This window comes from Tachypleus tridentatus, chromosome 2 (assembly GCF_004210375.1).
Source record: "Tachypleus tridentatus isolate NWPU-2018 chromosome 2, ASM421037v1, whole genome shotgun sequence".
NCBI classification, from domain to species: Eukaryota; Metazoa; Arthropoda; class Merostomata; order Xiphosura; family Limulidae; genus Tachypleus; species Tachypleus tridentatus.
Genome location: NC_134826.1, coordinates 25,211,560 through 25,238,716, shown reverse-complemented (window position 1 = coordinate 25,238,716; position 27,157 = coordinate 25,211,560). Strand labels below are relative to the sequence as shown.

General features: G+C 35.7%; 1 protein-coding gene and 1 pseudogene across 1 annotated transcript in view; one reads left to right on the top strand and one right to left on the bottom strand.

Moving 5' to 3' along the window:
• Positions 1-14,360, top strand: part of LOC143245456 (uncharacterized) — a 128,798-nt gene extending 114,438 nt beyond the window's left edge. The window contains exon 6 of the mRNA XM_076491819.1: positions 13,998-14,360. Coding sequence (XP_076347934.1) covers positions 13,998-14,360 — 363 coding nt within the window. The remainder of the gene's footprint in view (positions 1-13,997) is intronic.
• A 7,956-nt stretch (positions 14,361-22,316) lies between these two features.
• Positions 22,317-24,252, bottom strand: LOC143245455 (uncharacterized; annotated as a pseudogene).
• Positions 24,253-27,157: the final 2,905 nt, after the last annotated feature.

Here is a 27,157-nt window from a genome sequence, read left to right as displayed (position 1 = left end):
TTTAAATCGTTGGGTATATTTACTTCTGTTAGTTGATTTTGCTTTTTGTCTTGGTGTGTGCATATAATGTATTCTACCGTTTGTGGAGGAAACTTATTGATGTTGATAAAGTATTGTTTTATTTTGTCTAATTCATCGTTAATTTTATCTAGTGAGCATAGTTTTATGGCTGTGTTTATTTGGTTTTTTAGTATGTTGAGTTTTTGTTTTGTTTCATGTGCTGAATCCCAAGGAATCTATAGTCCAGTATGGGTGAATTACAAGAACCGATACACAATTTAAAACAGAAATCCACCGAAAAATCACCCATACTAGACTATACATTCCTTGGGACACAGCACATGAAACAAAACAACCCATATCAACCCATATCAGTAGTCTTTACATATATATTTTCTCTACAAGTGGGTTTTCTCTTCATCACGGATGACCTCAAAGTGTTATAAAAGGTTGGATTATGAGTGTGTTCTTTGTGGAAAATATTTACTAAATGTTCAATGTGTGATCAGTGTCTCCAAACAACTCATTTTGGTGAGTGTTCTGTTTATTTTGTTTATGGATATGTATTTTATCTATGTAGTCATATTACTGAACATTTAAATAATCCAAAGTTACTTTTTACTGAGTCATTGGTATTACCTAAAATAAGCATAATATATTTCAAATAAAGATTCGAACAGAAGTTGGTGAAGATAAAATCTATTCTTCTTCTGAATGTATGAAATATTAAAGGTCCTTTTATGCCCATTACATTATGAGAAATGAGAAAGTTATTACTGCACATATTAACTCCACTGATGAAACGTTTCTCACATTTTACAGTTACGACAGAAAGTGTTCGTACTGCTGCGTCATGAGTAGATTTTTCCTCATAACTTAAGAAGTCTCACGATTTGGATAATTAAAATAGAGTATATTATAAATATTATACTAACACACATCTACATATATTTTTATGTAAATTGAACGAAAAATAAACTGTTTATAAACAAATAACCAAACATAGGAGGGGCAGAAAGTGTTCGTGCGTCTACTTTAATGGTCAGTTGTGTAGCCTTTCAGGTGAATTACTTGGCGCAATCTCTCCTCATAGCCCTCCATGATCGTTTGGCAGTATTTGGTATTTTCTTCCATTTTTCTTTACAGAAGACCTCCAACTCTTGCAAGTTTTTTCTGATGACCCTGATGAACCCTGGTCTTCAACTCATGCCAAACGTTTTCAATTGGGTTGAGATCGGTTGACTGCGATGGCCACTCCAGAACACTTATATGGATCCTCTGCAACCATGATTGAACATATTTCGATGTGTGCTTAGGGGGTTATTGTCGTGCTGGAAAATCCAACGACACCCAAGCCGCAAGTTCCAAGCATCATTCCTGATATAAGTGCTTAATATATCAACGTAATCTTCTTTTTTCATGATTCCGTTGACGCGATGAAGGCTGCCTACACCAGAAGAGCTAAAGAAACCCCATAGCATGATCAATCCACCTCCTTGTTTAACTGTAGGGACGGTGTTCTTTGGAAGATTTCGTTCCCTTTTCTTACGGAAAATATAGTGAACATCATTGTAGCTAAAAAGTTCGATTTTAGTCTCGTCTGACCAACGAATAATCTTCCAATAGGTAAAGGGTTTATCTACATCAGTGATGTCGAGAAAACCCACTTGTAGAGAATTATAGATGTGAAAACGGGTCGTTTGGGTTGAGAAAATATTTTACGTAGAGGAGCGAACAACGTTTCGACCTTCTTCGGTCATCTTCAGGTTCACAAGAAGAAGGTCGAAACGTTGTTCGCTCCTCTACGTAAATTAGTTTATCAACCCAAACGAGCTTTTACATATATGTTTATCTTCACGCTTTCTTGCATACCTCAATCGTGCTTCTAAATGAACAGGCTTTAAATATGGAGTTCTACGAGGACGGCATGCTTTGAACCCAGAAGAGCGTAACATATTCGTAACTGTAGAGGTGCTTACTTCAACCCCAGTTTCCCTTACCAGTTTCTGTATGTGATTACGTGTCAAACGAGGGTTCCTACTAACTTCTCTGAGAACCTTTCTCTTGGTTCTCTCTGGAATTTTGGTGGGGCGTCCAGAACGAGATAGGTTAGCAGTTGATTCTGTAAGCTTAAACTGAGCAATTATGCTTTGAACAGTAGATTTCGGCACATTACATTGTGTAGCAATACCGGAAAGAGACACACAAGACTTGTATTTTACAATAATTTGGTTTTTTAAATCACTGGACAGTTGTTTCCTGTTCGCCATGATGACCAAGCAGATAATGACGGAAATGGTGCTAAATTGCCAGAAGTACATTTTTTGATGGCTATAACATTTATAATATATCATAATTCTTTTAACCTAATCGCGATACTTTTTAAGTTATGAGTAAAAAAACACTCAATACGCAGGGATAAGAACACTTTCTGTCGTAACTGTATATTTACAAATGATGGTTATGAAATAAAGTACCCGAATACATTGTTTTTCTGTAGAATTATTTGATGTTTTTTATCAATTTATCTGACATAGCAGAAACACAAAAAAAATGAAAAAGGTAGTAATAGAGCACTAAAATGTCTGTTTCTTGTTAAATAATGAATAATAATGAAGTACAAAATTAGTACCAAGTGTTTGTTTGTTTGTTTTTAATTTCGCACAAAGCTACAAGAGGGCTATCTGCGCTAGCCGTTCCCTAATTTAGCAGTGTAAGACTAGAGGGAAGACAGCTAGTCATCACCACCCACCGCCAACTCTTGGACTACTCTTTTACCAACGAACAGTGGGATTGACCGTCATATTGCAATGCCCCCACGGCTGAAAGAGCGAGCATGATTGGTACAAAGGGGATTATATGTTCTGAAAAAGGATGATATTACACATTAATTAAAACGTACACCTTCACTAGTTTGACTTTATAACATGACAAAACATTTCATTTTAGTCATGATACTTTATAGTTTTATTTTGTTTATAACAAGGTAGGAAATAACACTTCCACATTTTATCAATGTCTCTATTAAAACCGTTATTTCGATGTCTGTTCATAGGAGTTTAAAAAATATACTGTCACAATGCTGTTTTCACATGTGATTACATCATCAGTGTCTAGATTTAGTTTTTAAAACCATTATTTTGCTACAACCAAATATAATAAATGAATTACAGTTTATCGATTTATGTTATATAAAAAATTAAAATTGCATTGAAATTTAAGTTTGTTTAATGCTATTAGGAACTTACCACTGGTAAATATAGCTCCAAATTTTTTGTGTACAAAAATCCTGTTAAAATATGGAATACATTTCAAACCATTTATCAACAAGTGGGTTTCTCGACATCACTGATTTCAAACCATTCATAGGTTCTTTCAGAAAATGTTCTGCATGACAAGTGCTGTTTATCCATTTTCCATTAAAAGTTCACAAAACTAACTTTTAAACCTTCGTTACCTTGAACTGACATCAAACTAGTTAAACTCTGATATCCCACACTCACTTTCAGACAGTTATTCTATGAAGGAAGGATTGTTATTCATTTTCTCAATGCATTATGAAAAACTAGGTTTAATTACACGTGATAACTTATTCTACGGTGCACAAAACCATCATGGAAATACTGATTTCCTTACTGTTAGTCATATATAATGGAGATTATATTAGATGCGCAGACATATTTTTTAGAAACTATTATTCATTGGGTGTAATCTATCATAAAAGACCAATTCTGACACATAATTATCTGGAATTTGATCTTTAGTCAGAACAAATTAGAATTAAATTACTTTTTGCTACTAAGTTGTCAACCTAAGAGTGGCTTTAGCTGTATTTTCCAAATGTTTGTACACTAGCCCTGTCTGAGGTTTTTACCAATTGCCATGTAACTGGTATAGTTTAGTCTTACCACGTAGTGAGCATAAAACGTTTTCGTTGTAAGATATGACAAACTTAATAAAACACAAGAACAGCACATTAATTTCATAGTTGTGATTCACGTATAATTTCTATCTTAATGCTACACAATAAATTATAACAAGAACTATCAAATTTCATTTGATATATAACAATACAGAATATTAATTGACAAAAATGGATAATATATTTAATGATATTTGTATAAAGTATACGTGAAATGAAAGCCAGTAAGTCCCACATTGTCATAACATTGTTTCAAAACCTGAATATATATATATGTGAGAGAAATATCCATTTTGAAATGGAAAATAGCTATGAGCGAATTTTTTAGGCCTAAAATATGAAATTTTGCATGATAAATCTAATATGCAGAATTATCTAGCAGGGTTAAATATGTTTCTTATAATTTGTCAAAGCCAAAATCTTTTCCTCAATAACATTATGTTGATGTACACTATAAACAAGAGGGAGAATACTTCTATTGTCCAAAATTGCATCATTGTTTGGATAATTATGTCACTTACCAATCTCAGTTACATAATATGTTTTGTACAGTTTCTAAAATGAAAAAATATTCTATGGTCATGTTAGATTGACTCGTTTTGTCCCTTGCCTTATTGTAGAATGTCCCTTTTTCGATGAGAATTTGTTTACCCGATGGAGAAGACGATGGATATTAATTTGAAAAAAAAAAAAACAACTGGAAATATAAATTTAAAGATTGTTTTCATTTGTAAAAAAGAAAGCTAATGATTGCACATTTCTCACTCCCAATAATTACAAAGAATGTCAGGATTAATATATTGTCTGATTTTATAAGTTTTCTATAAATGATCAGTTATAAGACTGGACAGTTGGTCTCTGATGACAATCCTCTGTCCAATACTTTATGTCTCGTAAATAAATATTTCAATACGTTTGACAACAGTCTCATTTAGAATTTGTTGTTTTACTTACATACACTAGAGATAGCATATCCATATTCAGCCAGCGTTACGCATAAGATTCCAAGCCAGTAATAAATAAGCTCTAGAAACAAAAATTGTAAAATTTTCTACAATGATAATGGTTAAGCTCAGTTACCTAGATAGTCCATTTACAATTAAACTCTAATGAAGCAAATCAAATCGTAATGATACACGTGAAAATTAAACTATTCTACATTACTTAGAGAATTTGTTAAGCATCCTTTTCATTGGTGGATATACATTATAAAATATATTAATTATAGAAATTAAATATAGTGACGTCTTATTCAAAAGCTATAAGAAATTATTCAAAAGACAGTCTTTAGTTTCTTCTTTTCCCGTCTAACTTTGTCATATAATGTTACTTATATGTTAAGTGACATTTATTTTAATAACAGTAAGTGACTATGACATGCCATGGTGAGCATAACTAATTATTTCGATGACAGCATCTATTAATTTTTGTTTTTTCACTTGCTTTACTTAATGACATTTTTATGATTAATGTGCACTCAAGTTGAGATAAGTTAAATTTTTTTAGTTGAGCTTGTTTCCAATTATATGCACGTCGTGTACTTCTAAAATGCTGTACTCCAATTTAGTGGCTAGAGATTGCGTTACAGCCAATTTCTGACATCACTTTACGGCATATCACGCTGTTGTTGCTGTTTTGAATTAAGAACAAAGCTACACAGTGAGGTATCTGTGCTCTGCCCACCACGTGTATAAAAACCCAGTTTTAAATCTGTAAGTCCACTGTACCTCAGGAGGGGGGAGGGTATATCGGACTCTACTCGCATTTCACTCTACTTTCAACTCTAATAAAGTTGTACTTATTTCTGTCACGAATTAAATCATATAAAATTTGAACAACAGTTTCCTGTTTGTGGCTATATAAATAACATATACAAAAATACGTTTGCTTCTTACTGGAAGCATTTTGCTTTTTTTCTTTCACCTCTCTTAACTTATTCCTTCTCGTAGGCCCGCATGGCCAGGTGAGTTGATGCGTTCGACTCGTAATCTGAGGGTCGCAGGTTCGAATCCCTGTCGCATCAAACATGCTCTCCCTCTCAGCCGTGGGGGAGCTATAATGTTACGATCAATCCCAATAGTCGTTGGTAAAAGAGTATCCCAAGAGTTGGTGATGGGTGGTGATGACTAGCTGCCTTCCCTCTAATTTTACACTGCTAAATTAGGGACGGTTAACGCAGATAGCCATCGTGTAGCTTTGCGCGAAATACTAATAATAATTATCTAGCCATTTAGTACTGTAGCCTCTTAATCTTTTGAGGATTGACCACAAGTCAACCGCTTTCTCGTCTCTTTCAGCCTCCTCTGATTCTGACACCAAACCTTGTAATAGGTAAATGTAAGATCAATTTAATAATATACATGAATAATGTCTTAGCGTGCACAGACCAAAAATTCAACTTAAAAGATTAGAAAATGCATCATTCACTAACGAATGCAGTTTTTTCCTACCCCTATCTCCATGGTATTCCACAACAAACTAACATACTGCAGATTTCAGGAGAGAGAAAAAAAAACTACATATATTGTAAATTGTTTTCCCGCTGACCCCTATAAAATCGAAATAAAAGTACAAATCTCAACTGTATATATTTCTTTTTTTGGAAGTCATCACAACGTGCACAAAGTTCCAAAGGAATGGTAGGCCTATCATCTAACTTTTGAAATTTTCTCCCTGTAAATTCGCAAAAAAGGCACAAATCTCATAACTCTATGTAAGCTGTTGTATATTTGTACAAAGTCTTCTCTCAGTTGGTCGAAATAGAAAGAAAACGTGGGCCTGAAGCCCAAATTTAGCAGTTTGTTTTTTGTAACTTTAACCACTAATCACAAGAAAGTTCTACATTTGTGTAATTTACGCTGTGGGGATCGTAGCTAGAATTATTGTACTAAAACTCATTTAATCTGATGAAAATATAAAAGAACTACAAGCCAATATATTTGTTTTTGTAATAATTAACCTTCGAATCCCTTATACATTGGTCCAAGCGCGTAAGGCGTGCGACTCGTAATCCGAGGGTCGCGGGTTCGCGCCCGCGTCGCACCAAACATGCTCACCCTCCCAACCGTGGGGGCTTATAATGTTACGGTCAATCCAACTATTCGTTGGTAAAAGAGTAGCCCAAGAGTTGGCGGTGGGTGGTGATGACTAGCTACCTTCCCTCTAGTCTTACACTGCTAAATTAGGGACGGCTAGCACAGATAGCCCTCGAGTAGCTTTGTGCGAAATTCCAAAACAAACCCTAATATATTGCACCAAGGTATATGTCACCCAAGTTTAAAGACAATCGGCTAAAAAATAAACTATTGGCCCACAATTGTAATTGTTAGAAATAAAAAAAAGAGAGACAAAGAAAGTAGAGTATTTCTCTCGCCATAACTGGAGATATAATAATTTAAATCAAATTTGAAGCTGTTGAAAAAAAAACGTAGTAGTTGTACTTGTCAATATTTATAGAATTTAAATTAATTACCTCAGTATTATATCAAAGCCAAATGAAGATTAATTACAATCTTAAAAGATTTACAGTTTTAAACACCTAACCTTTGTATAGTATAGACCGTAATGTTTCATAACTACAGTAAAAACCTTTTAGAATTATATAACTATCAATATCTTTATTTATTCTCTCGGGTTTCTTGTAATATGTCCAAAACATATTATAGTGCTCCAACCAAGTTTCGTGTAGCGTTTAGCCGTGGGTATGTTCAAAGCTGGATGGAACTTTTCTAAACGTGGTTGCTGATAACTGACATTTGTACCTGGAGATGAAGGGGTTGGGGGTATTTATCCCGGGACTTGGTCTATCAAGAGGGTCCGTAAGACCGGTTTTTTTTTTGTCTACATCAACAATTACGCGTTCATGTGTATTAAACACATCAGCCAGTGTATGGCACATAAGAAACCTCCTGTTGTTTTTGGTACGTCTTAGAAGTAAAGAATAGAATTATAAAATACTTTTATTAACAGAAAAATGTCCAAAGGCGATGAAGATCAATTAATATTGATCTCATGCACTATAAAGTTTTAAAACTTTCATATAGACCATTAAGTCCCTTGTTTTAAGTATACGATGGCATACATAATTTAAAAAGCTGTTACATCGAATCAACAGTATGAATTTACATATTAGTTTACCATATGAGTAAAGAACGCAAACTTTTTTACGTTTGAATGATAACTGTAACGTATACCACATATATGTGAAGTAATGTCACAACGTACTTGTTTTCAGCATATTTAATATTGTATTTTATATAGAGGGTAATGTATGCAAGTAGCTCAATAGAAAATGAGCCGATTAGCAAGTTGAATTCTAAATTCTGTGAGAGGGGAAGCTCGAACTAAATATTTACCTTAAGTTTTGGCCTCCAAGATTTCTGCGGGCAACACTGCCAATTGTTATACTAACGACGTTACTGCTGACCTTTAAAACAACTAAAAAAGAATACTTTTTTTTATCAAAAGTATTTTTAAAAAATTCATAGCTGGCTAATAATATCAACAATCATAATAATGTCCCCATGGCTTAAAGGGTGAGCATGTTTAGTAAGACGGATTCCGACTCAAAAATCCTAACCACCTGTTCTGCCTTGAAAATGAACTGAGGTTCATTCGTTTTGTGAGTTGAATTTTAAATATAGCTTATAACTAAAAAAAAATCAAACATTCTCAATGACGTAACAAAAGTTTTCGACTCATTTATCTAGATATGTTTTAATGAGTTTTTTTTATTCTTTCGAAATATTATTCTGAAATGAAACTTCCGTGTGAAAGTTGTTTGTTTATTCGTCTTAGAGCAAAGACACATTAGGCTACCTGCTTTGTTCACTGCGGAGAATCGAACCTCGGATTTTAGCACTGTAAATCGGTAAATTTACCTTTGCCACGCCGGTGGACCCAGAAAGAAAACAAAGGCAGCATATTCAAGTTTATTTATTACATCCATTTATATAAACAAAATAGACAAATAACTGTCTCAACCAACAAGAGGCTCACTATTCATTGTAACCATAAGCAAAATAAGCACATTTATATTTAATAAAATGCTCATGGTATAGTACTGCTTAGCAATTCTCACCTCTCGTAGTGAAGTTCTTAGTTAAATTAGCTTCAGTATTAGAAGTAGTCGTTATCGAATTCAGCTAATTTATCTCCACTGAGGAAGGTAGTTACTGTCCAAGTTATCCCAACTCTGCTTGTGGGCGTGGTAATAAGTATCGTTAAGTTCTCGAAGTAAAAATAGTCAACAAAAACTGTTCGTGCCATCTGTATGAAGCTAATCACTGTCTAAATTAGACCATGTCTTAAAAGTCGAAGTAATTGTTCGCTAAGGAAACATAGGAGGTGTAAACCGAGGAGCCTATTACACCACCAGTAATGGAAATCGTACTAATTTGTTCTAAACTATCCCACATCTCTGGCACAGTAGGTATTATCTCAGCTTCTGAGGTAACATACTCAAGTAATGGAGTTTCGTTACCTAAACTAGTGCCTCTGCATTAAGTGAAAATATTCATCTCAATACAGCACAAAGCTACAATTTTATGTTTTTATGAGAAAGTGCCCGTCCTAAAAATTGAAAACTGTTTATATTTCCATAGTGACTAATAAATGAAGGAAACTTTATATTAGCATTGATCCTGCTTTACAACAATATAGAAAATATAAAATGAATTTTAGTATATAATCAAACAACATCTCTGCATTTATTTTTGTTTAAAAACATAACATTTTTTATGAATATTTCACAATTAAGTCTTACCTTTCATACAATTTGTTCAACTTACGTGTTTTATGTTTCCAAATTCAATCATTCACAGTTTTCTAAAGCGATACGAGTAATAGTTTCCAATACTACTAGGCCATCACACAGCGGTAAGTCTACGGTTTACAACCCTAAAATTACGGGTTCGCTTCCAATCGGTGGACTCAGTAGATAGCCCGATGTGACTTTGTTATAAGTAAACACACACTACCAGGCACAATGTAAGTGTGTTTAAAATCTATTACCAATGAAAATAATAGAAGAAATAATCTTAAAAAGTTTCTTAATTATTTTTAGTTTTTATCTAAACTAAGATCATGTTCTATGTGTCCACAGTGTGAATTTTGTCCCAACGGAAAGAGGCCCCTACACGGCCAGGTGGTTAAGAAGCTCGACTCGAAATCTGAGAGTCGCGGGTTCGAATTCCTGTTGCACCAAACATGCTCGTCCTTTCATCCGTGGGGGCGTTATAATGTGACGGTCAATCCCACTATTCGTTGGTTAAAGAGCAGCCCAAGAGTTGGCGATGGGTATTGATAATTAGCTGCCCTCCTTCTAGTCTTACACTGCTAAATTATGGATGCCTAGCGTAGATAGCCCTCATGTAGCTTTGCGTGAACTTCAAAAACAAACAAACTTTTGAAAGGATATATATACTTAATTCTCTGTCGCACACATATTGACAAATAATCTAATGATTAAAAAATACATATTGTGGTATCGAATAATTTATAAAAAATGTCGCTCTGGAGGAATAATAATGTCTGAAACACATACTTACCAAACATTGCTGTGTTAAACAACTCGATAAAAAATCCAGTCCTGGACATATATATATACCAAAACATTGTTTTATCAGACGTTTTATTATTAAAATCATTCTTAGCTGCTAATGTAGATCTCTGCTCAGACCAGTTTTGTCAGTTTAATTAAAAGATTCCTTAACTTTCACGTGATTAGTTCGAACATTTCAGACATTTCTCAGATATTCTTCAGAGAATGAAAAACTCGTCTCAACAGCAGGCGTGCCATCGGAGATTCGAAACTCGTCACTGGTAAGAGTCTTCTTTTTGTAAAAAAGGAATTTAATTATGTGGTCACCTCCTCACGGTTTGTAGACGTTAGCGGGTATTTCAACTCTTACATTGTTCTTGTTAGAAGTCCTTAAATTACTTACAAGGTATGGACCATGGTTTTAGAATATAGTACATAAAAATGTTTCAGTGTGTTTATCCTGGAAACTCGCACATACGTCACAACTCCTAAGCTGCTCTAAACAAAGGTTGCTATCTATCACTCTTATAATGCATCTACGGCTCTAAATTACAAGTTATGACTTTGTAGCAACAGGACGCAAACCATTGACCCTTGGATTCACAGTGCAGCACCTTAATTACTATGCTACGTCATGCTTCAATATTTCACCGGCTTCACTGAGGTCAGTTTCTGTGTGAACGTTGTTTCCGTATCGGTACCAAATAGTTTGAATATTTTCCGAGATTTGAAAACAAATAGCTTACAATGAATTATCCATAGTCATATTTTTCGATTAACCAATTGAATTTTGTTGTGGAAACATAACGTGAAACCATATGCAAATACATATGTATTATTTTAGGCACAAACAGGATCACTTTAATTCATTATCATCCTTGAAGTATAAGAAATCCGTTTGATCTCAGCTTAAGCCTCATAGGAAACACAGACGCGAAGTAAAATAATTAATCATTTAGTCTCTCTAAATAAAAACATTTTAATTTGGTCGTTGAGGGCCCTTTCTTAGATTCATTACATTTAATTAGTAATCACTTGTGATCAAAGTAAACTGCCCATAGAGATCATAGCTGCGTGGCCATGCGGTTAAGGCACTCGACTCCTAATCTGAGGGTTACGGGTTTGAATACCCGTCACACCAAACATGCAAAGCCCTTTCAACCATGGGGCGTTTTATGTAACGGTAAAATTTTAAAAACCAATTCTCCAGCCGCCAGGGTACACCATCCTCGAGCCAAGGTCTGGCTCACTTCACTTTCGCTGCTTTCGTCCAGTTCTCCCGTCCTTCCTCTCACACACAAATACACAACTCCATTTTTTGAAATGTTAAAAATAAAGTAAAAATTCCACGGATATTTTAAAACATTTCTCACGAAAAGGGACGAAGAGGAACTACAAAGTTCCTGAACACCCCAGTTGGAGAGAGAACTCTTCTGATTTCTCTCTCTCTAAACTGAACCCCTGCCACGTTAGTTTAGTTTAGTTTATGTAACGGTCAATACCACTATTCGTAGTGGTGGCTAGCTGCTTTCCCTCTAGTCTTACACTGTAAAATTAGGGACGCCTAGCGCAAATAGCCCTCGTGAAGCTTTGCGCGAAATTCAGACCATAACGACGCCATTAAGTACATAATATTCTGAACTAAGACAAGAGAAATATAAATCTATCATATTTAGAATGCAATATATTCATTGAATTTTTGAGTCTAAAACTTAACTTCAATAAAAGTACCAGTTGTGTTAACTTTACTTGCCTTCGTATAGAAATTAACATCTTTATTAGAAATTCTTGCTAAATAATTTCAATATTTCGTTTCTAACCAATATTTTAAATACCAATTTTTTCTTCTTGTAATTATAAAGTTAAGTAATTTCATTAAAGCAAGTAAAACGTATAGTCCTAAACATTATATTTTTGATAATATATTCTATATTTGGTCTTTACACGAAGAAAATGTCGTTCGGAACTTCATAGTACTCACTTTAAAATATATATATATATATATTTGTCGTGGAATTTTTGCGCAAGACTAAGACTACAGAAGTATTCTCCGTGCATACCTAGCCCTAAAGAAAAGGCAACTAGTCAAAGATTGGGATTATTCTGGGATCAAGTAGTGGGATTTCACCCTCGATCTTCTATAGCGTTCTCAGTCCCAAAGAACAGGACACGTTGTCTGATTTTTGTTTGTTTTGTTATTTTGCGGATACAGAGAACCTTGATTCTTCAAACCCACAGGGCCTGGCATGGCCAAGCGTGTTAAGGCGTGCGACTCGTAATCTGAGGGTCGCGGGTTCGCATCCCCGTCGCGCCAAACATGCCCGCCCTCTCAGCCGTGGGGGCGTTATATGGTGACGCTCAAGCTCACTATTCGTTGGTAAAAGAGTAGTTCAAGAGTTGGCGGTAGGTGGTGATGATTAGGTGCCTTCCCTCCAGTCTTACACTGCTAAATAAGGGATGGCTAGTGCAGATAACCCTGTGTAGCTTCGCAAGAAATAAAAAAAAACGAATTAAGATACATTCTGGATATATAAATCATTATTTTATTTACCTTTATCGAGATATGTTACTTGTATCTCATTCTTGTTTCACTAAATACCCGTAATAATACTGTTAAATTATGTTACTTAAACCCGGGATCGAACTATTGTTTTTAAACATTGTTTTATTTGTTAATTCTTCTAAGCCTACTCCAGAGATGGATTAGATGTTGACCCCTGAAGAAGCTTCAAAGTGAAAGAAAAAAAGACTCCCTCTTGTGTTATTCGACGTGTATAAATTTCAACATACGTTAAAACACGTTCATTTCACTTGTTTACTCATTTAACTAAATCTTGAAGTATTTCCTTTAGGAGGTGACATATTCGTTAGTTCAATCGCATCTAACTGAAATCTTTTATTTTTAACAGAAGTGTGTCAACCTTTTTATTTATTTGTCTGAAATGTTGTCTCTATACTTCTTACGGAACGTCACATATTCAATATATTCACCAATAGATGTATCTAATGAATGCAGCAATTTAAACAAACATAACAATGTTAACTACAAATTATACAACAATAACTTGATAAGAAAGCAGCAGTTAATTTCTCAGTTAATGATTTGAAAATTGTGCATCATTAGTTTCTTGTATCCCGGTGTGACAGCTGTAAGTTTTCAGATTTAGAACGCTGAAATCAAGGAGGCGATTTCCCTCGGTGGATACAGCAGAAAGCTCGATGTGGCTTCGCAATAGCAAAAAACATACATACGTTATTTTACTTAAAATAGTGTTTACAACATTTCTGAAGAACAAAACGTTTTAAAACGAAAGAGCGAATGTCTGAATGTTGTTGAAACTAAGCAGAAGACGTCTATGTGTAAATATGGTCTTGTGTGTTTCTTAGATATCGTTGTTCTTTGCCAGAGGTTTGTAGCCCTCTGAAGTACAGCAACTTTATACTGTTCCTGCAGTCTCGAATTATTCGGAATGGGTTTAGTTTTATTATTTATCTTTTAATGGAAGATGAATTATGTTTCTTGTGTATCTAAAGAAATTAGAAGTGGTTACTTCAACGGATATTGTTGACATCTATGTTACCTTGACAGATATTGTTGACAGCAACGTTACTTTGTTAGGTGTTGTTGACATCTATGTTACCTTGTCAGATATTGTTGATGGCAACGTTACTTTGTTAGGTGTTGTTGACATCTATGTTACCTTGACAGATATTGTTGACAGCAACGTTACTTCAACGGATACTGTTGACTTCTATGTTACCTCGAAAGATATTGTTGACAGCAACGTTACCTTGTTAGGTGTTGTTGACATCTATGTTATATTGCCAGATATTGTTGATATCTATGCCATCTTATCTCCGGCGTGTGTTGAAATTTTCACTTCTTGTGCAATGTAAGGAGTATAGTATGTACGTTTGTTTGTTTTGAATTTCGCGCAAAGCTTTGTTTGTTTGGAAATTTCGCACAAAGCTACTCGAGGGCTATCTGTGCTAGCCGTCCCTAATTTAGCAGTGTAAGACTAGAGGGAAGGCAGCTAGTCATTACCACCCACCGCCAACTCTTGGGCTACTCTTTACCAACGAATAGTGGGATTGACCGTCACATTATAAGCCCCCACGGTTGGGAGGGCGAGCATGTTTGGTGCGACGCGGGCGCGAACCCGCGACCCTCGGATTACGAGTCGCACGCCTTACGCGCTAGGCCATGCCGGGCTGCACGAGAGCTATCTGCGATAGACGTATATAATTAGCAGTGTAAAATTAGAGGCAAGGCAGCTACTCATCCCAACTACTGCCAAATAGTGGAATTGACGTCACATAAAAACGGTATAACGCCCCCACAACTGCAAGCGCGAGTATGTTTAGCGTAACGGAAGGTAAACTACGAAATATTACGGAAAACGAAAATGCGGATTGATATTATTTCTCTCTGTTGAATTAGCCGTTTAGTATAATGTTATATCATATTTCCTAAAAAAATCCAGCAAGATTTTCTAGTACGTTTTGAATGTAGTTAACTCTGCATGCAAGCCGAAAACGTTTTTTTTTACCAGTAATGCATGTGTAATACGTATCAATCAATAGAAGAGACCACTGTCTCATGAACTGGAAGAAATGTCTGATAAGAACTTTGAAAATCAATAGCACACGGAAAGAATAATAGAGAATAGACATTATCTATAAGATCAAAAGAAATGTCTACCTGTAGAAATAAAAGAGTCTTAAAGATAAGTTGAAAAGGAAAAACTAAGATAAAAACAACTGACAACGATTAATATTTATTGAATTTTGAAGGTATTGTCTGTATAACTAGTGAAGTAAGATCTTCTGTAAGTACATTTGCTGCATGTAACCGCAGTGAGAAAAAAAAATAGTTCCGTATAATAATAGTTTTATTTTGGTGTTTGCTTCCTAACGCAACACATAATTATAATATAATATATATATATATATATATGTCACTAAGTTCACATCGTATACAAATAATTAAAGACACCAACATATATAGACCTAACCTGTTGACTGCCAAATATTTCAGCTGCTACGGCAACTCAGAACCAAGTTAAAAATACAACTCTAATGCTTCTTCATTTTGTAACTTTTTGCGTTACGCCATTTTGGATCGAAAGTGAAACAATTTGTAAGTAGGTCAAGTCCATGGATGGTGCTGACATCTAACGTTGAAGTTAGGTATTATTGAGAACGAATTAACTCGTCCGTGGCACTGTGTTATCGATCGGCTTAGACGAAATATCTCGTCTATGGCACTGAACAGGTTAATCTTGACGGCATTAAAATTGTTGTGATTGTAAGCCTTGTGGTATTTAACCATCAATACGGAATGAAATAACCACAGAAAAAAAGATAGAATACCAATATATTTCTTGACAATCAAAACATTTATCTCTCGCAGTCAGATGATCAGGAATATTTATTTAAATGTTGCTTACAATAGTTTTTTCAAGAAAGTCTACAGAAGTCTGAAATAAAACTACTAAGTATACAGTTTTCTGTCAACAATTATTTTATCACGTGTTCATATATTTTAATTAAATTTGTAGTATTTACAAAACAGATATGTTAAACCATTAAAAAGGTAAAAATCTTATCACGTGGTGCAATATTAATATGAAAAAACTGGGTTCGTAATTGATAATATTAGTCTTCTTAATTTGTTTGTTTTTTGAATTTCGCGCAAAACTACTCGAGGGCTATCTGCGCTAGCCGTCTCTAATTTAGCAGTGTAAGACTAGAGGGAAGGCAGCTAGTCATCACCACCCACCGCCAACTCTTGGGCTACTCTTTTACCAACAAACAGTGGGATTAACCGAAACATTATAACGCCCCCACGGCTGAAAGGGCGAGCATGTTTGGCGCGACGGGGATGCGAACCCGCGACCCTCGGATTACGAGTCGCACGCCTTAACAGTCTAGATCTATCTCTCTCTCTAATTTCCTCTTACTTTCATTAACTTACTTCCTCTTTGTGTTTGCATGTATATTTATAGTATGCAAAAGAAAAATCTAGCCCTCCAGTCTTAACAATATTGACATAATACGAAATTTAAAAGCTTCGAGTAAGATGACGTCAATAATAATACAGAAGCCTAGAACAACAATTAAACAACATACACAACGTACTACTCGTGCATTGTTATGTAACGAAACTTGTCATGCTCTCGGATTTTAAAATAATTAGCTTTAAAGCTCTTAAGGATTTCCTTATGAGAAAACTCTTACTGGTTTATACCAATAAATAGTATTAATATATTAATATGTTATATTGCAATTAGTTAGATGATCCAGTAGATAGGCGGAACCTATGTACAGTAGTATCCCTATTGATTGACATGAGCTCACATGACACGTATATAACCAGTTCTTCCTATTAGAACTCATATGCTATTACGAATGTTTCTTAACACTTAGTGGCCTGGCATGGCCAAGCGCGTAAGGCGTGCGACTCGTAATTCGCGGGTTCGCACCCGCGTCGCGCTAAACATGCTCGCCCTCGCAGCCGTGGGGGCGTATAATATACGGTCAATCCCACTCTTCGTTGGTAAAAGAGTTGGCGGTGAGTGGTAATAACTAACTTAAAAGTTAGTCCAACTAATATTTTGGAATGCATACAATCCAATCATAACACTCACTGTAACATAAAACTAGTGACAATAAAAATAGATTGTTTGTTTTGGAATTTCGCACAAAGCTACTCGAGGGCTATCTGTGCTAGCCGTCCCTAATTTAGCAGTGTAAGACTAGAGGGAAGGCAGCTAGTCATCATTACCCACCGCCAACTCTTGGACTACTCTTTTACCAACGAATAGTGGGATTGACCGTAACATTATAACGCCCCCACGGCTGAAAGGGCGAGCATGTTTGGTGCGACCGGGATGCGAACCCGCGACCCTCAGATTACGAGTCGCACGCCTTAACACGTTTGGCCATGCCGGGCCACATAAAAATAGATTGCCATTACTAAACAGCACAGTTAGACTGCTGATCTTCCAGTTTGTTAGCGATGTACAGAGAACTGTCTAGTAATATTTTGTATTCTTCGTTTCATAACGCTATGATCTGTATTATCTAAAGTATAGGTTTGGGGTTTATATATTTTGTAATGTGTATTGTTCTTTACGACAGACATAATTCACCTACAAATTAAATATTACATCATAAAGCTACATTTGTGACATTTAATCTTTATTCTTATTACAGATTTTTCTCAGCTCAGTACACTATTAATAAATAAAATATAACTAAAAACTCGAATTATTATCTGATGTTTATTTAGTTCAGCGATATGTGAGCTTACACAACTTCACTAGCACAGTAAATACTGTCCAGACACTTTGAATACAATATAAACTGTATTTCGAGATGGACCTTATCATATAAATTCAAAACGGTTCAAGTGAAGAAAGTTATTGTAGAATTTATTGCGTGTGAAAGGTATCGGCTGCTAAGCCATTGTCAACAGTTTGTTTGGTTTTTGAATTTCGCACAAAGCTAATCGAGGGCTATCTGTGCTAGCCGTCCCTAATTTAGCAGTGTAAGACTAGAGGGAAGGCAGCTAGTCATCACCATCCACCGCCAACTCTTTGACTACATTTTACCAACGAATAGTGGGATTGACCGTCACATTATAACACCCCCATGGCTGAAAGGGCGAGCAGATTACGAGTCGAACGCCTTAACCAAGCCGTTATCAATGGTTTGTTACCATGTAGAAAACGAAGCCTACGTTCGCAGTCCCTTCTCTGCTGTACTGATACATGCTACTTTGTAAATTTAGATTTCTCGTGCAATAAGAATTACCATTATTTATATTCCACATAACGTAGGTAAAAATGCCTACTTTGTCTGTACAGTGAGAACACAGTGATTGGTGATATCGGTTTCATTTCACATACCACAAAAACGCTATCACCCCCAAGAAATGTCCCATTCTACACAGAATCACGCACGTAACCTGTCGAGACAAGTTACAACTACATTGTCTGATTTGTAACTAACAGCTGAAAATATATGAAACTGGACTTCTTGAGAACTAATAAAACTTGACAAACAACATATAATTACATAATAAGTTGTTTTATAAAACCACTTGCTGGTTTCAATGGTAACAACGTTTGAAAGAACTCTTCAACATGTGTGAACTGAAAATAAATAATATTAAATTAAACAGACGTATAAAATCTTTATATTAAATAGTTTGTTTGATTGTGTAAAATAAAAAATATATACATTTATAAATCGTTATATGTAGCAATTTAACAGATTTATTTTGAATTCTTGACCGTTAACTGAAAAATAAATGGTACTATAGTAAAGTCGTTTCCGCCTATTTCAAATCGATGTGCAAAACGTGACTACCGTAACAACACGAATTGCGTGTGTGTATCCCAACAGCCAAACGACCGCTTAAGGAAACGTGGAACATAATACTGGAAGAAACAATTACATATACCCATTATTTAGAATATTTATGCGGTAAATAAGCAAGTTTCCAGACAAAGCCTCGCTGACGTCACAAAACTACTTAAGTTCGAAAATGATCGAAAGTTAGAAAAGTTGCAATTTTTTTGTGATTATTTTTATTAAAATATTATTATTTATAATAATACAACGATATAACTGTAGAGTATTGAAAGTATTTATAAACTGTTTTCTTAATGTGTTTTTAATATTTTTATATTACATAACGAAAACTAACATAAATACAAATTGTTTGTGAGGTTGAACGATGTAACTTTGTAAAGAATATCAGAATAAACAGCATCATCGCCTCATGTGTTGTGATGTAATATTGTAAACTGTGATAAAGTGAAAAGGCAGATATTTTAAAACTTTTATTTACACCAAAAACTACTTGAATTTGAAAATAAAAAAAAAAGTAGTGTAAAGATTGATTCGTAATATAAATACATAAAAACATAACTTGTTTCAAGACACAGAATAACAAACAGAAAATCCAAGCCAGATAATACCTTTTATATCTCAAACAAAACGAGATTTACGAGGGCTGTTCAAAAAATACGCGGACTGTTTAAATTGCGCGACTCCAGTTGGTTCCAGGGGAATCCGCTTGGTGTCGCTAGGTTTGCACAGATCAGCTGATTACGACGCCATTTCCCGATTGCAGATATCTTCATTTGTGTATTAGCTACGCGGTTTTAAGTGAAGTGCGATTTTTTCGTTTGGCGGATATCAGAATGAATGTCCTGAAGGAGCAACGACTTGCTGTGAAATTTTGTGTTAAACTTGGAAAATCTGCGACTGAAACTTTTGCTATGCTTAACACGGCTTACAGTGATGTTGCTATGAAGCGTACGGCATGTTTCAAGTGGCATGAACGTTTAAAAGGATGGTCGACAGTCCATTGAAGATGATGAGCATCCTGGACGTCCTTCCACGTCAACTGACGACCCACACGTCGACAAAATCAACACCCTGGTGCGGGCAAATCGACGTCTGACTGTTAGGGAGCTTGCTGAAGAGTTTGGGATATCAGTTGGATCTTGTTACGAGATTTTGACCGAAAAATTGAAGATGCACCGCGTTGCTGCGAAATTTGTGCCTCAGAACTCGTGCGTTTTTGGCCAAACACTCGATCACTGTTCTTCCCCATCCCCCTACTCACCTGACCTTGCTCCTTGCGATTTTTTCTTGTTTTCCAAACTCAAAAGACCCTTGAAAGGAAGAAGATTTGAGACGATTCCCGAGATTAAGGCAAATGCGACGAAGGAGCTGGAGGACATTACAAAAGAAGCGTACCAGGACTGTTTCAACAAGTGGAAACACGGTTGGGATACGTGTGTGCGTTGGGGAGGAGAGTACTTTGAAGGGGTCCCAGACCTGTAACTTCTGAATAAAGTACATTTTGTTTTATGACGTCAGTCCGCGTATTTTTTTAACAGGCCTCGTATACTGCTGGCCAAAATCTTAAGGCCAATGAACATAAAGAAAAAATATGCATTTTGCGTTGTTAGACTAAACCACTTATTTGAGTAGAGCTTCGAAAGATGAAAATAAGAAATAGGGAAAATAAAAATAAAAAACTTTTTAGCATTTAATAGGGAAAATGTAAACACTATGAAATTAGCCTAAATACCAGCTGGTCAAAAGTTTAAAACTATACTGAAACGAAGCGTTAATAGGTAAACACGTAACAAAATTTAGTCATTTGTGTTCAAGCATTAGAGTTGTCAGTATCTACCACTGAGATATCCTGTGTTACATTGGGTAAAAACATGGCAAAGGCTAAAAGTTGACAGAGTTTGAACGTGGCAGAATTGTCGAGCTGCAAAAGCAAGGTCTCTCTCAACATGTCATCGCTGGTGAGATTGGGTGTAGTAAAACTGCTGTTGTAAATTTCTTAAAAGACCTTAAGGGATACGGAACGAGAATTTCAAGTGGTCGGCCAAAGAAAATTTCGCTAGCGTTGAGCAGGAGGATTCGACGGGTTATCTGACAAGACACTAGTCGTTCATCGAACCACATTAAGGCCCTTACGGACGCAAAATGCAGCTTAATAACAATAAGACGGCATCCACGATAAAGAGGCTTTAAAAACCGTAAACGCCTTCAAAGGCCACGCATCCTTCCACACAACAAAACAACTCTGTTAAACTTTGCTGAGAAGCACCAAACATGGGACGTAGAAAAGTGGACGAAGATTTTGTTCTCTGATGAGAAAAAATTTAACCTGGATGGTCCAGATGGCTTCCAACGTTACTGGCACGATAAGGATATTCAACCAGAGACACTTTCTACACGACACAATGGAGGAGCTTCAATCATGATCTGGGGTACTTACTTCTTTCATGGAACAATGGAGCTTCAGGTTATACAAGGGCGCCAAACAGCAGCTGCCTACATTGGCATGTTTGAGAGAGCATCCTTATTGACTGAAGGCCCTCGCTTATGTGGAAATGACTGGATCTTTCAGCAGGACAACGCTGCAATCCACAATGCCCGCAGGACAAAGGACTTTTCATGGCAGATAACGTGATTCTTTTGAACCATCCAGCATGTTCGCCCGAACTGAACCCCATTGAAAATGTTTGGGGATGAATGGCAAGGGAAGTCTATAGAAATGAACGTCAATTCCAAAAAGTGCATGATCTTCGTGAAGGCATCTTCACCACTTGAAATAACATTCCAGTCAGCCTTCTGCAAATGCTTATATCGACCGTGACAAAGCGAATGTTTGAAGTTATTCACAATGACGGCTATGCAACTCACTACTGAAACCTCTTGTTGGGCATTTCCTACCCTGTTTAGGACTTCTTTTTGGTATGGTTTTAAACTTTTGATCAGCTAGTATTTAGGCTAATTCCATAGTGTTCACATTTTCCTATTAAATGCTTAAAATGTTTTTTGTTTTTTTATTTTCCCTTTTCGTATTTTCATCTTTCGAAGCTCTACTCAAATAAGTGGTTTAGTCTAACAACGCAAAATGCATATTTTTTCTTTATGTTCATTGGCCTTAATATTTTGGCCAGCAATGTATGTATCAAAATGATACATCTTTCTTTTGGCTTCAAGTTTGGTTCTCGTAAAATCATTCTTGTATCTGTTATTTCTGGCTTGAAAATAAAATCGATCCAGTTTAGAAAGCATTTTTTCTTCATTTCAAAAACTGTCATCTCGAGGGATTCGTTCGATACTAATGTTGAGAGGTGTCCAATTAATGAAATCACAATTTTTTACCAGCTACATGAAGTTGATCTTGTTCTTGGTAATATTATTTATGTGAATCTCTCAGTTTCAAAGTATTATCAAGTAGAGTACAACAGAAATATATAGCAGTGCAGCCTGTAAATGAGACATTCCCTTAGCTTTTACTGGTCACTTGACTTCAATAAGACTACCAGAACCTACAATGGCATCTGGGGAGGCTACTAAGTATCCATTCTCTATGTCCACAAATAGGCCACACTCATGTATTTAGTTTCCAGTTTTAGTGGAATAATCAAGTGGGACATTTCTTTCGTTGCTTTTACCATATTATATTGTAGGTGTAAAAAAGAACTTATAAAATGTTTTCACTTTGGAGCTACATGATGTGGTATCTCTCATCTTGCAAATTTCTCCAAAGTGGGAAGCTGTAAGTGGTTGTTTCCTTTCTGTCCTCCATGAATAGTTGTTGTACTGACCTTGTATTTTTTCTATTTCAATTTGTTTTTTTATAACTTGTAGTTTTTTTAAAACTAATCGTTTTTCAGTTCTAATAAGTCTGACTCTGGGAGATCAGGCTTTTCTGACTGAGGTCCATCATCCTTTTTTCCATCGTTACCACAAATAGAAAGTTCTTGGATATCCAATGTTTCTTTTTTGCCTCAGAACTAAAAGTATTTTGTGATCCATCATCCTTTGAGTATGAATTTTAGCTGTATATTTCTTTGAGAGTGCAGATGGAGTTTTTTTTGTGGTGCTGGATTTTCAGACCAAAGTATGCCATGCTCTGCCAGTTGAAATGCCAAACCTGCAGAATATGCTCTTCTTTTGTAAGATTCTCGTTTTGGTCTACAGATCTGTTTGCCACCATTAAACCTTCTCTCAAGATGCGTATAAGTCTCTGCTAAGTTGCTTGTTGAATTACTTATCAGCCAGTGCGCCTTTCTGACTAATGCATCAACAGCAGTCGTTTTTCTGCTTAAAGTTGTATAAGATAAATTATTCAAATAGTTTCTTTTGATATCAGTTATATTTCTTGAAAGTAGAAATATGATTTGCACTTGCTATGATCACAAAGTGTATGGTAGGGTGCATTCTTTAAACCTTCCATCAGTTCCTCTACAGAATTACTATTTTGTGCATTATGCTGAATATCTCCACGAATACATTTGTTTTAATCTCAATATTCTGTTTTTGCTAAAGTGTTTGCAATTTTCTGCACTTTCTCCTGTTATTTTGAATAAAATTTTTGTGTATAGTCTTGCAGCACGATGAGCACATTCCATCTTTTCTACATTCCCTCCATAAGACACACGCTCTATAACGTTTCCACGTACAGACGAATAACCATCACCAATCATTTTCTTATATCGGATGTTGTGTATTTCTTCTGATTTTTCAAATCCTTCTACAACTACACCACACATTCCATTGTACTAGAAGACTCGTTCCAATTTCTGTAACAGGTATGTTTGATTTCTTCTCCTTACATTTCTGAGGCTGTACATACAAAACAAAATTTATTTCTTACACTTAGTAACAATAGTGTTTTTGACTTTCGACCAATAATAGCTGCCACTCCTCAGTTGGCTGTGGATCTGTGTCCATAGCATCTCTTACTCTACCCTCCATCAACAACAGTAATATATGGAATTCCATCCATGTTCACATCGCCAGCTTCTATAGTAACACGTCTTTCTTCACAACTTGCTGTTATAAGTTACTTAAAGAGCTGCCTGTTCCTAAACCAGACAAAATATTAATAAAAACTCATATTGTGCAACCAACTTCATCAAATCAGCAAGAAAGTTACACTGTTTAGCTTATGGGCGAAATAATATAAACAAGAGCTGTAAATATTGAAATATAATTCCTATGGCATGACACACACACACACACACACACACATGCATATATATTTCATTCCAATGAAACACATGCACACTCTTACATGCTGAATATTTACCTTGCCAACTTTTTCTTCACACTTCTGAAAAGTGTTGAAGCTAAAATAAGTATATATTCATGATAGAGCACACTTCTTCCAACTGTGAATGTCCAGCGCCTGTCGCCTGTAGCAGTGAAACCCCAAACGGCAGAAAGACATCGTGATGTCCTTCTTCTAGCTCATTGTCTGTTTGACTTCTCACGTTTTCACCACATACACTCGTATTGGAAACATGACTGAAACAAAAGAAAATTTTCCCAGTCGAAAATAAAAATGAAGTAATCGTGGGTGCAAATTACAAACTGTCACGATGAAATGTATTTATCTGTGGGCAATGTACACAGTTCGGGATACAGTAGCCAATGTGTTGCCTGGGTTACTGTTTCATTAGCCAATACCAAGCATTGTCTACCTTCTTAACCAACACTGAATGTTACAAGAATGACCTTCACGAGCGGTTCAGCTATTATAAATGAGATAAAATATCAATGAGCTGTCTCTAAATATAAAGCTCTAAGTAGCAATTCTTGTATTTTTTGGGTGCAAAATCACTATATAATGGCGGAATATTTGAAAAGAAAGAGTACTTACCCCAACCTACACCTAAATAGCCATCTTCAGAACCATAGAAAAGTTAAATAGCCACAAGGTAAAGAGATAGCCAAAGGTAAAAAAACAGGAAAAGTGTGATACAATAGCACAAGTACAGTTGACAAGACACTCTGGACAAAGTGACAGCAAAAACTGGTTGTACAAAAATGAATAATAAAATAATAAAAGGAAATATGCAACCTGACAAAAAAAAAACCACTCTCTGTCACAGTCTAAATAACTTTTCACAAACTAAGATTTGACCAGCCCTCACTTTGAAAAATTTCATTAAAGGTTTTATCAATGAAATAATAAGGATTTTTAGACCTTGTTTGCTACAAAGTGTGATAGTTTTCACTTCATAGGTATTCTGTCAATGAGCAATTATAGAGATTTGTAAAATACTTATATAGATTACACAAACTGTACATAAACACGGACTTTTATGTTTATGTCGACATGAAAGTTTATAATGTGGTATATGAGAAATGTTTAGGAAAATCTGATTTCATATTATTTATTTTTTACGCTTGCTTTATATGTGTGTGTACATGTATTTATATATTGACAAAACTATGACTTGTGTATATGCACATATATGTGTGTGTATACATGTATATATACTGAGAAACATGTACATGTACTTGTCTGTCTATACATGTACATATACTGACAAAACTATGACCCGTTTTATGTATATGTACATATGTGCGCGTGTGTTTACATGTATATATACTGACAAAACTATGGCTTGTCTTATATGTGTATATACATGTATATATAGTGACAAAATTATGACTTGTCTCGTGTATATGTACATATATGTGTGTGTATATATAATGATAAAACTATGGTTCTTGTCTTCCGCAAGGGCAAAATGTTTGTTTGTTTGTTTTTGAATTTTGCACAAAGCTACTCGAGGGCTATCTGTGCTAGCCGTCCCTAATTTAGCAGTATAAGACTAGAAGGAAGGCAGCTAGTCATCACCACCCACCACCAACTCTTGGGCTACTCTTTTACCAACGAATAGTGGGATTGATCGTTACATTATAACGCCCCCAAGGCTGAAAGGGCGAGCACGTTTGGCGCGAAGGGGATGCTAACCAGCTACCCTCAGATTACGAGTTGAGTGCCTCAACCCACCTGGCGATGCCGGGCCTCGGGGCACGCTGAGAATATGTTATTTATTCCTGCAATGATAATAGGTAGAAGTGCAGAGCTAGTCCTAAGTGAAAAGATCAAACCCAATCAATATATATGTGAAAACGGCTCGTTTGGGTTGAGAAAATTTTTTTACGTAGAGGAGTGAACAATGAGTCACAACAGTGACCTTCTTCGGTCATCGTCAGGTTTACAAAGAAAGAAAGAGGTAACTGACCGGAAACTGACCATATATTTGAAAGGGGTTGGGTAACTTAAAGTCGGAATGTAGAGGGTGTGCTTAGATGTTTGAATATATAATTTTATATTATCTATAATTATTATTTATCATTTTATTTTTAATATAGGCATAAAGGTGTTCCTTTGTATTGGTTTATTTTGGGTTTAAGTTGTTGTATAAGTAAGGCTTCTTTAATTTTGCGTTTGTTTCTTTATTTAGTATTTGAGTGTTTTCTATGGTTATGTTGTGTTTATTTGACTTGCAGTGTTCGAAAACGTGTGAAGGTGACTTTTTATGTTCTTTGAATCTGGTTTCCATTTTCCTACTTGTTTCTCCAATATAGAAGTCGTGGCAGTTATCACATTGTATTTTATAAATAATGTTGGTGTGGTGTTTGTCAGTGTAGTTTTTACATAGTATAGACCTTAGTTTTCTGCCTGGTTTTTGAATAAATTTGGAATAAACTGGAATGTAATATTTTGTTACTAGTTTTTGCCAAATGTTGGGGCCTGGCATGGCCAAGCGCGTAAGGCGTGCGACTCGTAATCCGAGGATCGCGGGTTCGTGCCCGCGTCGCGCTAAACATGCTCGCCCTCCCAGCCGTGGGGGTGTATAATGTGACGGTCAATCCCACTATTCGTTGGTAAAAGAGTAGCCCAAGAGTTGGCGGTGGGTGGTGATGACTAGCTGCCTTCCCTCTAGTCTTACACTGCTAAATTAGGGACGGCTAGCACAGATAGCCCTCGAGTAGCTTTGTGCGAAATTCCAAAACAAACAAACAAACAAACAAAGCCAAATGTTGGTTATTTTTCTGCTGATGTCGGGAATATATGGTATGCAGCAGTATATGGTTTCGTGACTTTTTGATTCGTGAGATGTATTTACTTTTGTTAGTTGATTTTGCTTTTTGTCTAGCTGTGTGCGTATAATGTTTTCTACGGTTTGTGGAGGAAACTTATTGATGTTGATGAAGTATTGTTTTATTTTGTCTAATTCATCGTTAATTTTATCTAGTGAGCATAGTTTTATGGCTGTGTTTATTTGGTTTTTTAGTATGTTGAGTTTTTGTTTTGTTTCATGTGCTGAGTCCCA